The sequence below is a fragment of the Schistocerca gregaria genome, chromosome 3 (assembly GCF_023897955.1).
Source record: "Schistocerca gregaria isolate iqSchGreg1 chromosome 3, iqSchGreg1.2, whole genome shotgun sequence".
NCBI classification, from domain to species: Eukaryota; Metazoa; Arthropoda; class Insecta; order Orthoptera; family Acrididae; genus Schistocerca; species Schistocerca gregaria.
This window is the reverse complement of record NC_064922.1, coordinates 507541206-507554883: the sequence shown is the minus strand read 5'-3', so window position 1 is coordinate 507554883 and position 13678 is coordinate 507541206. Positions and strand designations below refer to the sequence as shown.

Below are 13678 nucleotides of genomic sequence, written 5' to 3'. Positions count from 1 at the left end.
TATTACACTGTATAGTATAGTTACTTTTTATAGAGTATCAATGGTGAGCAGCTTACACTTAAACAAATACACTAGTTTTAAAAACTGGATTTTTTTAAAAATTTCCATCTTGTGGCTAGGAATATGTTTGTTGGGGAACCACATAAAACTCTGAAAATTTCACAGTTAATAGACCTTTATGATATCAAACTTCAGTATAAATTTCAATTTTGAGATTCATTTGGAAACTATGGAAAAAAGATTACAAACACGAGTAAAAAATACGTTTTTAAATATCTGGTAGGCTAATCCAATAAAGTATACCAATTGCATATTGTAACACGCCACATTACACTAGCTTATGATAATTTGGCTAAACAATGCTGTTTTAATTGTTTCAGCAGGCTAACAATTGCATCTGGCAGAAAAACTAAATGCAGTGGCTCAAACAAAGAGGATAAAATTAAGATTATCAGTTTACTGCCGAATTCTTGGAGTCGAGCATAAGTTAGTGATGAATTTAACGTGTCAGAACGTCTTGTTAAGTTAACAAGGCAATTAGTAAAAGTACAGGGAATTTTACCACCATTACAAAAGAAAAGTGCATCTAATTTAGTAGATGAAAACACAATCAATAAAGTTATTAAGTATTATGACGATGACAATAACAGCCATTTGATGTCTGGCAAAAAACGAGTGTTTCTGTGAAAGAAAATAGATCTAAGATTCAGACACAAGAAAGGTTAATATTGTGTAATTTAAATGAACTATTCACCAAATTGAAAAAAGAAAATCGTGATAATAAAATTGGAAGATTAAAGTTTTGTGAGTTGAGACCAAGATGGTGTATTGTTGCAGGGTCATCTGGCACCCATAGTGTTTGTTTCTATCATCAGAATGTAAAGTTGATGATAGATGGGTCCAATCTTATAGTTTACTATAAGGACTTTTTGGAATTTATGGTATGCAATATTGACAGTTACAATTGTATGATCAAGGGAAAATGTGAAGATTGTGCAGACCATTTTGAAGAATCCAAAGATGATGATTTGATGGCTGACAATATAAATTACAAACAATGGGTGACACAAGACAGAAGTGACATGGTGACAGTCTTAAAATCACGAGAAAAGTTTTTTGAAGTGTTTTGGTGGCTAACCTTGAAAATCTGAAAATGCATCATTTTATTGCAAAAGCTGAAAGTAAATTTTTGAAAGACAAAAAGCAAACCTTGGCAGCTGATGAATGCTTAGTTTTTGCTGAGTTTTCGCGCATCTCACATCATATCTCACATGCTGCAGTGTCTGCTGGAATTCATATATTTCAGAATATACACCTACTTTTACATGAACAATTACTCTATAATTCACAGTGAAGTGCCTGGCAGAGGGTTCATCAAAACACCTTTAAGCTACTTCCATATTGATCCACTCTCGTACAGTGCACGTGAAAAACAAACACTTAAATTTTTCTGTGGGGCTCTGATTTCTCTTATTTTATGATGATGATCATTTCCCTCTATGTTGGTGGGTGCCAACATAATACTTTCATACTCTGAGGAGGGAGCTGTTGATTGAAATTTCATGAGAAGGTCCTGTTGTACTGAAAAACACCTCTGTTTTAATGACTGCCACTACATTTTCTGTATCATATCCATAGCACTCTCCCCTATTTCCCGAAATGCTGTATTAATTTGAACTTTTTTGATGTGCTCTGTCAACCCTACCTGAAGTGGATCCCTCACCACACAGCAGTGCTCCAGAAGGGGGCAGATAAGCACAGTGTAAGCAGTCTCTTTTGTGGACCTGTTACATTTTCAGAGTTTTCTGTCAGTAAATCACAGTCTTCGGTTTGCTTTCCCCACAGTATTAGCTATGTAACCGTTCCAATTTAAGTTTTTTGTAATTGTGATACCTATTTATTTAGTTGAGTTGACGGCCTGAAGATTTGAATGATTTATTGTGTAACTGAAATTTAGCAGAGTCTTTATAGTGCTTATATGTATGACTTCATATTTTTCATGATTTAGAATCAATTGCCACTTTTGCATTATAAAGATATTTTTACTGAATCATTTTGCAACTCATTTTGTTTATCTGATGACTTTAAATGATGGTAAATGACAGCATCATTGACGAACAATGTAAGAGAAATCCTCCGATTGTCTTCTATACTGTTTATATGAATCACAAACAACAGAGGACCTATAATACGTCATTGGAGAAGAGTTGGTTGACCTGCATTGGTGAAATATGAAAACCTTATCAGAAAGCAGATGAACAACTTAGTGCGTTCTCCTGCTCATGTCTGTCTGTACGTTTGATTATAAAATCTTGATTTCCTCATAAAATTGAAGAAAAATAATTCTTAAAAAAAGTAGAGATCAAGATTTCTTGCATTCTGTTAAGCTTAAAATTACTTCGGATCTCTGAAGACAAAAAAGTGACAGTTTGTTCCATCCCATTCCCCTCATTTTAATGTATGATGTATTCAGCTCAATCAGACATCATTAGCCCACATCCCGAAAGTGTAGGTTCCATGGGACCAATTCCTGAACATCTGCTCAAAGTTTGGATGGTCCACCACACCAAATTTCGATGACTGAGACAATACCAATATTTTAAGGGCTGTGTGACTCATTAGGCTCTGCACACGAAGCCCAAACTAATCTGATCGGTCCAGGTTCATGATTTGATACCCCATGGTGGATAGCAGTGAACATGTTGAGGTTGGGCTTATGATTGTGGCGATCCATTTAACAATGATGGCACACTTTAGTAAATGATTTCACATATTTTAACTGTGAAACTACAGACAACAAGGCCTGCCTGCACACTGTGTGTTCCCACAGAGCCACTTATGGATATTCAATGATTTTATGACGTCTGTTTTTAGACCTTTAAGGTGAAGAACCCAGGTTAGTTTTATATTCAATATTAAGTGCAGAAAATGTACACATTCATTAAAGCTTAAAACAATGTCACCCTCCTTGTTCTGTGGTTGGTTAAAACTCTGACCTGAAATGCTAAGATTTATCCAATAGTTTACTCTCATAAATCTAAAGCCAGTTGGATTAGGCCATTTCTTCAGCCTCCTGGTGGTCAGCTTTGGTTGTAAGATGGGAAGAACGGAAAATGGCAAAACCACCCACAGATAATGAACTTTTAATTGGCATCCTGATTATGCATGCCGTTGATAATAGTGTGAGCCAGTTCTAAGCAAAGAAGGGAAAGCAGAAAGGTGGAAGGAGTATATAGAGGGTCTATACAAGGGTAATGTACTTGAGGACAATATTATGGAAATGGAAGAGGATGCAGATGAAGATGAAATGGGAGATATGATACTGCGTGAAGAGTTTGACAGAGCACTGAAAGACCTGAGTCGAAACAAGGCCCTCGGAGTAGACAACATTCCATTGGAACTACTGACAGCCTTGGGCGAGCCAGTCCTGGCAAAACTCTACCATCTGATGAGCAAGATGTATGAAACAGGCGAAATACCCTTAGACTTTAAGAAGAATATAATAATTCCAATCCCAAAGAAAGCAGGTGTTGACAGATGTGAAAATTACCGAACTATCAGTTTAATAAGTCACAGCTGCAAAATAGTAACGCGAATTCTTTACAGACGAATGGAAAAACTGGTAGAAGCCGACCTCGGGGATGATGAGTTTGGATTCAGTAGAAATGTTGGAAGATTAAGGAAGGGCAAACCTACGTTTCTAGCATTTGTGGACTTAGAGAAAGCTTTTGACAATGTTGACTGGAATACTCTCTTTCAAATTCTGAAGGTGTCAGGGGTAAAATACAGGGAGCGAAAGGCTATTTACAATTTGTACAGAAATCAGATGGCAGTTATAAGAGTCGAGGGACATGAAAGGGAAGCAGTGGTTGGGAAGGGAGTGAGACAGGGTTGTAGTCTCTCCCCGATGTTATTCAGTCTGTATATTGAGCAAGCAGTGAAGGAAACAAAAGAAAAATTCGGAGTAGGTATTAAAATCCATGGAGAAGAAATAAAAACTTTGAGGTTCGCTGATGACATCGTAATTCTGTCAGAGACCGCAAAGGACTTTGGAAGAGCAGTTGAATGGAACGGACAGTGTCTTGAAAGGAGGATATAAGATGAACATCAACAAAAGCAAAACGAGGATAATGGAATGTAGTCGAATTAAGTCGGGTGATGCTGAGGGAATTAGATTAGAATATGAGACACTTAAAGTAGTAAAGGAGTTTTGCTATTTGGGGAGCAAAACAACTGATGATGGTTGAAGTAGAGAGGATATAAAATGTAGACTGGCAATGGCAAGGAAAGCGTTTCTGAAGAAGAGAAATTTGTTTACATCGAGTATAGATTTAAGTGTTAGGAAGTCATTTCTGAAAGTATTTGTATGGAGTGTAGCCATGTATGGAAGTGAAACATGGACGATAAATAGTTTGGACAAGAATAGAATAGAAGCTTTTGAAATGTGGTGCTACAGAAGAATGCTGAAGATTAGATGGGTAGATCACATAACTAATGAGGAAGTATTGAAAAGGATTGGGGAGAAGTGAAGTTTGTGGCACGACTTGACCAGAAGAAGGGATCGTTTGGTAGGACATGTTCTGAGGCATCAAAGGATCACCAATTTAGCGTTAGAGGGCAGCGTGGAGGGTAAAAATCATAGAGGGAGACCAAGAGATGACTACACTAAGCAGATTCAGAAGGATGTAGGTTGCAGTAGGTACTGGGAGATGAAGAAGCTTGGCATGGAGAGCTGCATCAAACCAGTCTCAGGACTGAAGACCACAACAACAACAACAACAACAACAACAACAACAACAACAATAGTGTGAGCATTAGCACACTGCTTTTGGGAATCTGCATTTACTACTTTTTGGTCATCTCGACAAACTGAAAAACCCACTAGTGTCTGATTATTTTAACAAATTGAGAAACCTCTGATTCACTATCAGCAGTGATCCTGAACTTGTTGTCATGGTACAGCTGCAGAAGCATCATTGCTGCTTCTTTTCATTTGTGTTTATCTGATGACTGGGTTTATTTAAATGGTATACAGTTTCAGGAATGATTAGGTCAGTTTTCTTTATAGATACAATTGGGATGTTAACTGATGTTAACATTCAGTATTTGTTCAGTTCTGCAATTAGTAAAGGACTGTTGCCCATATAGGTACTTTTGCACCTGCTCTGCTAGCTGATAAGTTGATTTTACTAACACAGTTGTGAACTGAGGAAACATAAAGTTATCAGCACAATGGTTGACTTTTTGTTTACTTGCAGACCAGTACGAGTTATCTCCTTTTGTTATCATTATGGTCCAGGCAACTGCAAATATGAGAGTAAGATAGTAGTGATTGCTGTGGAAATAGAAAGAAGATAGATAGTTTGGATAGGAAATTTGAATGCTGATAAAGCAACATTTACTGGGCTTACTGTTTATTTTGCCATTCTTTTATTGGAGGCATGTCAGACTCAGAAAGAGGGTATATATGTTAAGTGTTTGGTTCTGTGTTGTTTAAGAAAGTCTTAAATGCAATTTTAAAGATTTGTGCATTTGATGTAATGCTGTAGCTATACTAAAGCCCTAATAATCTGTAGCTGACCCATTGACTTGAACATTTAAGCATTTAAATGATATGTGGTTAGGTATGGATGCTTGGAACAGTCAAGGTAGTCGTACAGCAATTGCAAATGAGTTTCTTTACTATAAGTCTATGCCTGATTGCCTGTGCACTTGAAGTCTTAGTCAGGTTTTCACTGTAAAATGCCTGTGATTTATCTTGCTGTTTCTCCAGTGCTTACTGCAGCAGAGCATATGCGATTCTTTTATGTTTTCAGGTGTCAGATTCCCGTGCATTATGAGTGTGCATGTTTCAAGCCTGGAGTTACTGCAGTATAACAGAATGACATTCGTGTTGTATTCATGTAGAAGATCCATTGATTTCCGCAAACTTTCCATTGTTTCTATAATATTGCACTCGGTCTTCTCTCTTCCAGTAATTTCACATATTTGTATTTTATACCAGTTCTACAGTATTTTAGTTCCCAAAGCTCTCTCCTTCATTTTAGTCATTATTTCAATACTTAAAGAAACTGCATTTTTCAGTTTTCACAATGGTTTTAAATATCTCTTCACTTTAGTATTGTGTATATCCAGCATAATTCTACTGGCTTGAAAATGAAGAGCCATGTCTATAGATTTTACAAGACAGAATTAGATTATGAAATACTCTCCATAAGTTTTCTTACCAAGTGTTCTTAATCTGTGTTGTACCTTCCGCTGGAGGTTTGAGTTCTCCCTCGGGCAAGGGTGTGAGTGTTGTTCTTAGCATAAGTTAGTTTAATTTAGTTTTTGTGTGTAACTTTAGGGACCAATGACCTCAACAGTTTGGTCCCTTAGGAATTCACACTCATTTGAACATCTGTGTTGTAATTAGACTATCAATCAGTATTGTGACCAAAAAACTTGTCAGGAATTACCATTGTTCCCTTTTTAATATTTTATTGATGTAGTTCCTTCAGTTTAGTATCTATGGTTCATTTTTAGGGTTTGAATCGTAGTCAAATGTACCATACCGTCTTTAAATACACAATTCCCTGATGTACTTGTATAGAAATTGATATGTTTGTCAAATCCTATTACAGATTCTGCTGTGGCCATTGTTGTAATGTACGGACTGTTAGCTGATGGTGAGAAAGTATCTGTGGTTTAACAAATGGAAATAGGGCAACCAGTATAAAAAGATGCAGCAGCTTATAGTTCTAAAGCTTACTAACTGTGGTCTGTAAAAAATAAACTAACTTGCTCATCGTATGTATGTGTTCTATGTGTGTATTAGTTCTTTCAGTGTTGTTCAGCCAAATTCAGGTCTTGTGAGTTCAAAGCTTTTAGTGTGCTTAACAGTCAACAACACAAAACTGTGCAGGAAAATATTTTAAGTAGGTTACAATGATAAATAAATAATGAGTTCAGCCTTGTCATAACAACATGATAGATTAATAATTGTTTATGTGGTTATAAACAAAAAATAATTTGTAAGCTAGAAGTGAAATACAAAAGTGATGTTGGATTTGATGTCATGAACAATTAACATACACAATAAAAACTGCCTATTGTCTTTTCTCTACAGGATTCGAAACAAATAAATGATCATGGCAAGTTCAAGGCAACAGTTTGACAGTCTGCTTGGTGGACAATCTCACCTTCCATCAGGAGTAAACATATTGCACATAATTTCTGCAAGAGCTCAAGAAATAGAAGCATTAACAGAAGCCATAGGTATATGTCGGACATTGAATGGTAACAGTATTCTCAAGATATTAACAAGTAACTGTGGTCTTAACATCTTGAAAATTTGCTCTGCAGATGATCCTCAGAGAAGTGGCCTGGTAATTCAGCGACTCCCTAAGCACATGAGGAGGAGGATAATGAGCCACAATGTTAAACGCATGCCAAGGAGGCTTCGAGAAGCACATTTGCGACAGGTACAATTTGAAATTATTGGATAGGTACAAACATAAACACAATTGTATTTTTGTATTTTTTGGGATTTATTTATATTTAAAAAAATATTGTATATGTTTTGGAATCTACAGAACATTTTGAGTACTTACTTTAGAGAAGAATTTGTTATCTTTTCATTTAGATGTTATACTGTAAAACCAGAGCTAATACTATAAAACCAGAGCTGTTGTGTGTTTGGAAATAATTTCATCGTAAGTAGTACCATGAAAATATCCCCCCCCCCTCTCTCTCTCTCTCTCTCTCTCTCTCTCTCTCTCTTTTCCTGAATTACTGTTACCTCAAAACTTCTAGTCTTCAGCCAACATTCTGCTGCCTGTTGAACATAAATTTAAATTTTTGCTCACATTATGAAATCTACTATGGGATGGCGGAGTGAATGTATGAATAGTCTAGAAGGCAATGTAAGTGTTACTTCTTACTCGTGAAAATTTGACTTATTCTTTCATTTCCTTAGTGTTCTCTTCAATCTCTGGATTTCTGTCTTTTTTTTTGGGGTTTACTTATATTTTAAAAAATATATATCGTGTAAGTTTTGGAACGTACAGAACATTTCGAGTACCGACTTACTTATCTTTTATGTCTTCTAACTCTCATAGTCATAATCTGGTTCCTGAATTTTATCCCCAATCAGCAGGTGTCATCTGTGAAGTATGTGCCAAATCCATTTGCCTCTAGAATTCAGAGCTTTCCCATGCTCATGGAAATATGATTAATATTGATTTAATAGATGATATTTCACATGCTCCTTCATTGTCTTCAGTGTGGTTGGATGCATCTCTTCCTGTCCTTTGCAAGTGTCTCCATCTCTGCAGAACTATATCCGCTTGAACCTACTTACTATATTCAAGCCCTGTACACTTTTTACTTCCACCCATTCCCCCACCCCCCACACACACTATCTTCAGTTACTAAATTAACTATTCTTTGACGCCTCAGGATATGTCCCATCAACCTACTCCTTCTTTTAGTCAAATTGTGCCATAAAGTTCTTTTCTACCTGAGTTGATTCAGTACATTTTCATTAGTTACTTGTACTGTTTTAGTCTACAGTGTTCTTCGGTAGCACTACATTTCAAAAATTTCTATAATCTTTGTAGCTGTTGTGTTTATTATCCACATTTCACTTCCATATAATGCTGATTCCAGACATAATGCTGTCAAAAGAGCCTTTCTGACCTTTAAACATATCTAAAAGATTTCTCTTTTTCATAAATGTTTGTCTTCCTAATTGACAGTCTGCATTGTATATCACCGTACCTTCCTTGTTCGTCAAGTAACAAAACTTGTACACTTCTTTTAGTGTCTCACTCTTGATCAGATTCCTTCAGCATCATATGACTTAATTAAACTATGCTACTTTATCCTTGTTTTTTTTTATTTATGGTCATCTTATAACCCCTTTTCAAAGCCTTACCTATACCATTCAGCTGATCTTCAAAGTCCTTTGCTGTCTCAGTACTATAGTTTCATCAAGAAATTTTAAAATTTCCGAATTTCTCCTTATTTCCATTTACTGCTTGCTATTCGTAGAGACTGAATAACACTACAATTACATCACAACCCTGCTTCACTCAACTATTACTTAGCTTTTATGCCTTCTGGCTCTCATAATCACAATCTGGTTCCTATATTTATCCTTATTGTCTTCAGAAATCCTAAGACTATTTTATATGCTCAACGGCTTACGTAGTATTCTACTCAATGTTGAAATTGTCGATTACAATCTGTGATGAGTGTTCATCGACCTCCTTAAGTGGGGTGGTCTTCTTGGGGAAGAGGGCCTCTTTTGATACCCAAATACACTCTGTCGATGTTCCCAGCATTGACACACTTCTGTATATTAGTGCAAGGTTTCTCGTAGTATGTGTTGACTATGGGCAACAGCATGGTTATTTGTGTTTTGTCCAACAGAAAACAGTTCCATTCACCTTGTGGTGATTTCTTCTTCTGCAGTCCAGTCCACTCGCCTTCGCTGTTAGAAAAATGGATATTGTTCGTTGGCTAGAAAAAGCTGTAGCAGAAACTTGCTGCACTACTCATATTTGCAGGTCGCGTTAAAATGTTTTTCAGTATCAGGTTAGCTGAGTGATTAATTGAAAGATAGTTTGCGAGTAAAAACTTCAATTTATTGTGATTGGTTTGATACAAAACACTGCCAAGTCCTTGCTAATCTTAATTGACAGTTTTGTCATTCACCTGCAATCACACTCACTCATAATATAGAGTCTGGCAGAAAAATGTATACATTCTTTGTCATGCTCTATTGAGATATCAATATTTTCGTTCGATTTGAGTCAGGAGTGTGTTGTAGTATGGTCTTTGGCTCAAGAGATGTTAGTACTTTCATCTCAGTATTGAGAAACAAGATGGTTGGAGCACGCTTGGCATTAAAGAAACATAAATGTATTGTGAAGTGGTTTTTCAAGCTTGATAATGCTGTTGAAGTCAACGTCAGTGGAGGTGGGAGTTTGAAACGGAACTGCCAACCTGCCTAACAATGAAATTCATCATTGACAAGTTTGAATAGCGAGGAACGATTTGTGGTATTCAGGAAGACAGTGGGCATCTACCAGTCCTGCTTCATTGGCTCTCATGTTGGAAACGTTTGTTAATTCTCCACATAAGTCTGCTAAGCAAAGTGCATGTGCAGTGTGGGTTAGCAGTACAAGTACACATAGAATTCTAAAAGCTGTAAAGTGGAAAGTTTACATTCCACGATTACTGCATTCGATTGATGATGACGATTCTGATCGCCGAATGCAATTTTGCGAATGGTATCAGCAAATGGTAAATTGGGATGAACAATTTGTGAGGAAGGTAGTGTGGAGTACAAAATTGTCTAGGCTTTCATGCCCACTGCATATTGGCGGCTTCTGTCTCTGGTTCTTTGGTTGACGTTTGTCACCCCAGGGGCTCTCAGTCCTTTCGTGAGCATGTGCGTGGGGAGCACGGGGCCCCGAGCTGTTGCAGCCTTCCTTATTTCCCAGGCTGCATTTCCTTTCCCTTCCCCTCCTTTCCTGTTCTTGCTCCTTTCCCTCCGCCCTCTCCTCTCCCTCTCTTGGTGTCCTTGTTTATGTTGGCCCCGCTATCCTCCTGGTTATGTTGGCTTTGCGATTTGGTTTTGTTGAGTAATTACCTCATCCTTTTGGCATTTTCTGGTCCCCCTCCATTACTAAATTTCTATTTCGTAGTGTAACCCATTTGGGGAAGAGCACCTTACCTAGTGTCTCTGGTGTGTGCCCCCCTAGTTCCTTCCATCTTTTCCTTCACGTCATTGTCTGATGCTAGGGTACATTGCCAGCTCTGTAGGCAGTCTGTGTGGTGGGGTCGCTATGTACCTCTGATACCTGAGCTGTGACCACCTCATGTAAGCCTAGGAATGGTTGCTTGTCATCATGGAGTATTGGAACTCCTTGCAATGGCCGTCATGCCAGACGGCCCTTGCTGTGGTGCCTGTGGGGAGAGCCCCTGATTGGAGTGGGTTGTATCAGGGCGGACACCTTGCAAATGAAACGCTTACAGATCCAGAACTCTGGCCGTTCTTCTATGGCCATCTCTTTGAATGGAAATAATTCTTTTAGTGCTGCTTCTTCTGCCCCTTCGGCCTTCCCTTCCATGGCTACCCCCTGGGAGGAGGGTCAGGCTTGTCTGCTAGGGGTGAAACCTTTTACCCTGCTATGTGGTTTGCCCCAGGACTGGTAGGGATACTTTCACCAATACCAAACCTTTATATTTTGTGGAACACATTGAAGACAAGTTTGGCGAAGTGGACTCTGAGCAAGATGCGGTCGGGTTCGTTGTTGATCAAAACTGCTTCAGCTGCCCAGTCTGTGGCCATTCGTGCCTGTGACTATCTTGGCACAATTCCTGTGTCCATTACCCCCCACCAGTCTTTGAATGTGGTTCAAGGTGTAATATTTCACAGGGACCTTATCCTTCAAACTGATGAGGAACTTAGGGGCAGTCTAAGGCGGCAGGATGTTCACTTTGTTCAGCGTGTTCAGAAGGTCTTGAAGGACAATGACATTGATAATGGTGCCTTTATCCTGGCCTTTGAAGGGGATACCCTCCCTGAGAAGGTCAAGATTATGTTTTATCGATGTGATTTGAAGCCGTACATCCCACCACCTATGAGATGTTTTAAGTGCTTGCGTTTTGGACACATGTCTTTCCACTGTTTGCAGACCTTTCTCTATGGTGACTGTGGACATCCGCTCCATGAGGGGAGTTCCTTTGTTCCCCCTCCTGTGTATTAATTATAATGGCAGTCATTCTCCGTGTTCACTGTATTGCCTGGCTTATAAGAAGGGAAAGAAGATACAGGAGTATAAGTCCCTCGATCGTCTAACCTACACTGAGGCTCACAAGAAGTATGCACATTTTCATCCTGTGTCAATGTTGTCTAGCTATGCTTTAGTTACATCTTCACGCCTTCCTCCTCCTTCCTTACCCCAGCCCCGAACTCCTGTCCTCTCCCCCTCCCCTGCGGTTCCCACTCCCCTCCGGGTGCCCCTCCCCCTCCCCAGCCAGAGAAGTGTCCCACTTCTTCAGCATCTGCAGGTTGAGGGCGCCCCTTCCAGGATCCCCCTTCCACCACCTTCCAGGCCAAAGGTCTGCTGCCACATGACGACCAAGAGAACCACGGTCTATGGGCCCCCAGGTTGCCCGCTTGCTTTCTTTTCCAGATCTTGCTGCAGCTGGCTTTTTTTTCCAGCACAGCCCTCCTCAATCTCAAACGGAAAAGAAGAAGAAACATAAGTCCTGGGACAAGGAGCCTCTGGTGTCGCGCAGAGGACCCGTCCCCGCCTTCGCAACCTGACTCCGACTTTCTTTTTATGGATGTCGCCCCCTCCTTGTTTGTGACGGATGGTGACCTGGCGGCATGACTGGCTTTAGCCTGTTCACCCCTCATTTGAATCATCGTTCTGTGGTTATTCAATGGAATTGTAATGGATATTATTGCCACCTTCTGGGGTTGAAATCCCTTAATTCGTTTTACTTCGCAGCTTGTGTGGGAATCTCGTGTTGCTGATGATATGGACATTGCTAGTATGTGGATTCCTCTTCAAACTATAATGGAAGCGGTTGCTGTTAGGGTCCACCTGGACTCTGGGGTCACAGTTTGCAATCTTTATCTCCCTCCTGACAGGACTCTTACAGCTGCTGCCTTAACTGTCCTCCTTCAGCAGCTTCCTCCCCCCTTCCTCCTCATTGGGGATTTTAATGCTCATCATCCCTTGTGGGGCAGTGCATTTCCATGTAGTTGAGGTCTTCTCATAGACAGTTTCTTGCAGACCACAACTTGTGCCTTCTTAATGATGGCTCCCCTACCCATTTCAGTGTAGGCCGTGGTACCTTTTCTGCCATTGATGTTTCTCTTTCTTCTCCCTCCCTCATCCCTTCATTACACTGGTCGCCACACAACAACCTTTGCGACTGTGACCACTTCCCATTGATTCTCTCGTTCCCTTCCCGCTCTCCGATGGACAGGTTACCTTGTTGGTCTTTTCAACGTGCCAATTGGCCTCTATATACTGAACAGGTCATTTTTTTCTCCCTCTTTGTCAGGTTGTATTGATAACGTCCTACAGGACATGTCTGATGTCCCTATATCACGGGTATGGGCTACACTTTGCTCTCTCCAAGGTTGCCATCGACAGTCTACCATCCTGGGCCTTGCCCTCCCACATGGCCTTTGCACGGATCTGTTGATTCTCGCGTAAGATCTTGCAACCCATTTTGCAACAGCATCAGCATCAACCTCCTATCCGGCTGCTTTCCTTCGCCAGAAACAGCGGGCAGAAGCTTCCGCCTTATGTTTTACCCCTTGTCAGTCAGAATCTTACAACATACCTTTTACTGAATGGGAACTTCTTTCCGCACTTTCTTCTTCTCATTATACGGCCCCTGGCCCAGACTCTGTTCATAACGAATTGCTTCAATGTCTAAGTGCTCTACAACGAAGACATCTTCTCTGGGTGCTTAACCGTATCTGTCTCCAGGGTGACTTCCCTTCTCAATGGAGGGATAGCATCGCGGTTCCCACCCTTAAGCCTGATAAGAACCCCCTGTTTGTCGAAAGCTATTGGCCAATTAGTCTGACAAATGATGTTTGCAAGTTACTTGAACAGATGGTAGTCTGTTGGCTCAATTGGTTCCTTGAATCTCGGGATCT

General features: G+C 39.7%; 1 protein-coding gene across 4 annotated transcripts in view; it reads left to right on the top strand.

Annotated features, from left to right (window-relative positions):
* LOC126356310 (ribonucleases P/MRP protein subunit POP1) overlaps nt 1-13678 on the top strand; it is a 78668-nt gene that overhangs the window by 2977 nt on the left and 62013 nt on the right. For 2 of the 4 annotated variants that reach the window (XM_050007262.1, XM_050007261.1), the window contains exons 2-3: nt 7109-7257; nt 7345-7463. In XM_050007262.1, the coding sequence (XP_049863219.1) occupies nt 7125-7257; nt 7345-7463 (252 nt within the window). In that variant the 5' untranslated portion in view covers nt 7109-7124. Of the gene's footprint in view, nt 1-7108; nt 7258-7344; nt 7464-13678 lie in introns of those variants that run through there. The other 2 variants (XM_050007263.1, XM_050007264.1) reach the window with 2 other exon arrangements.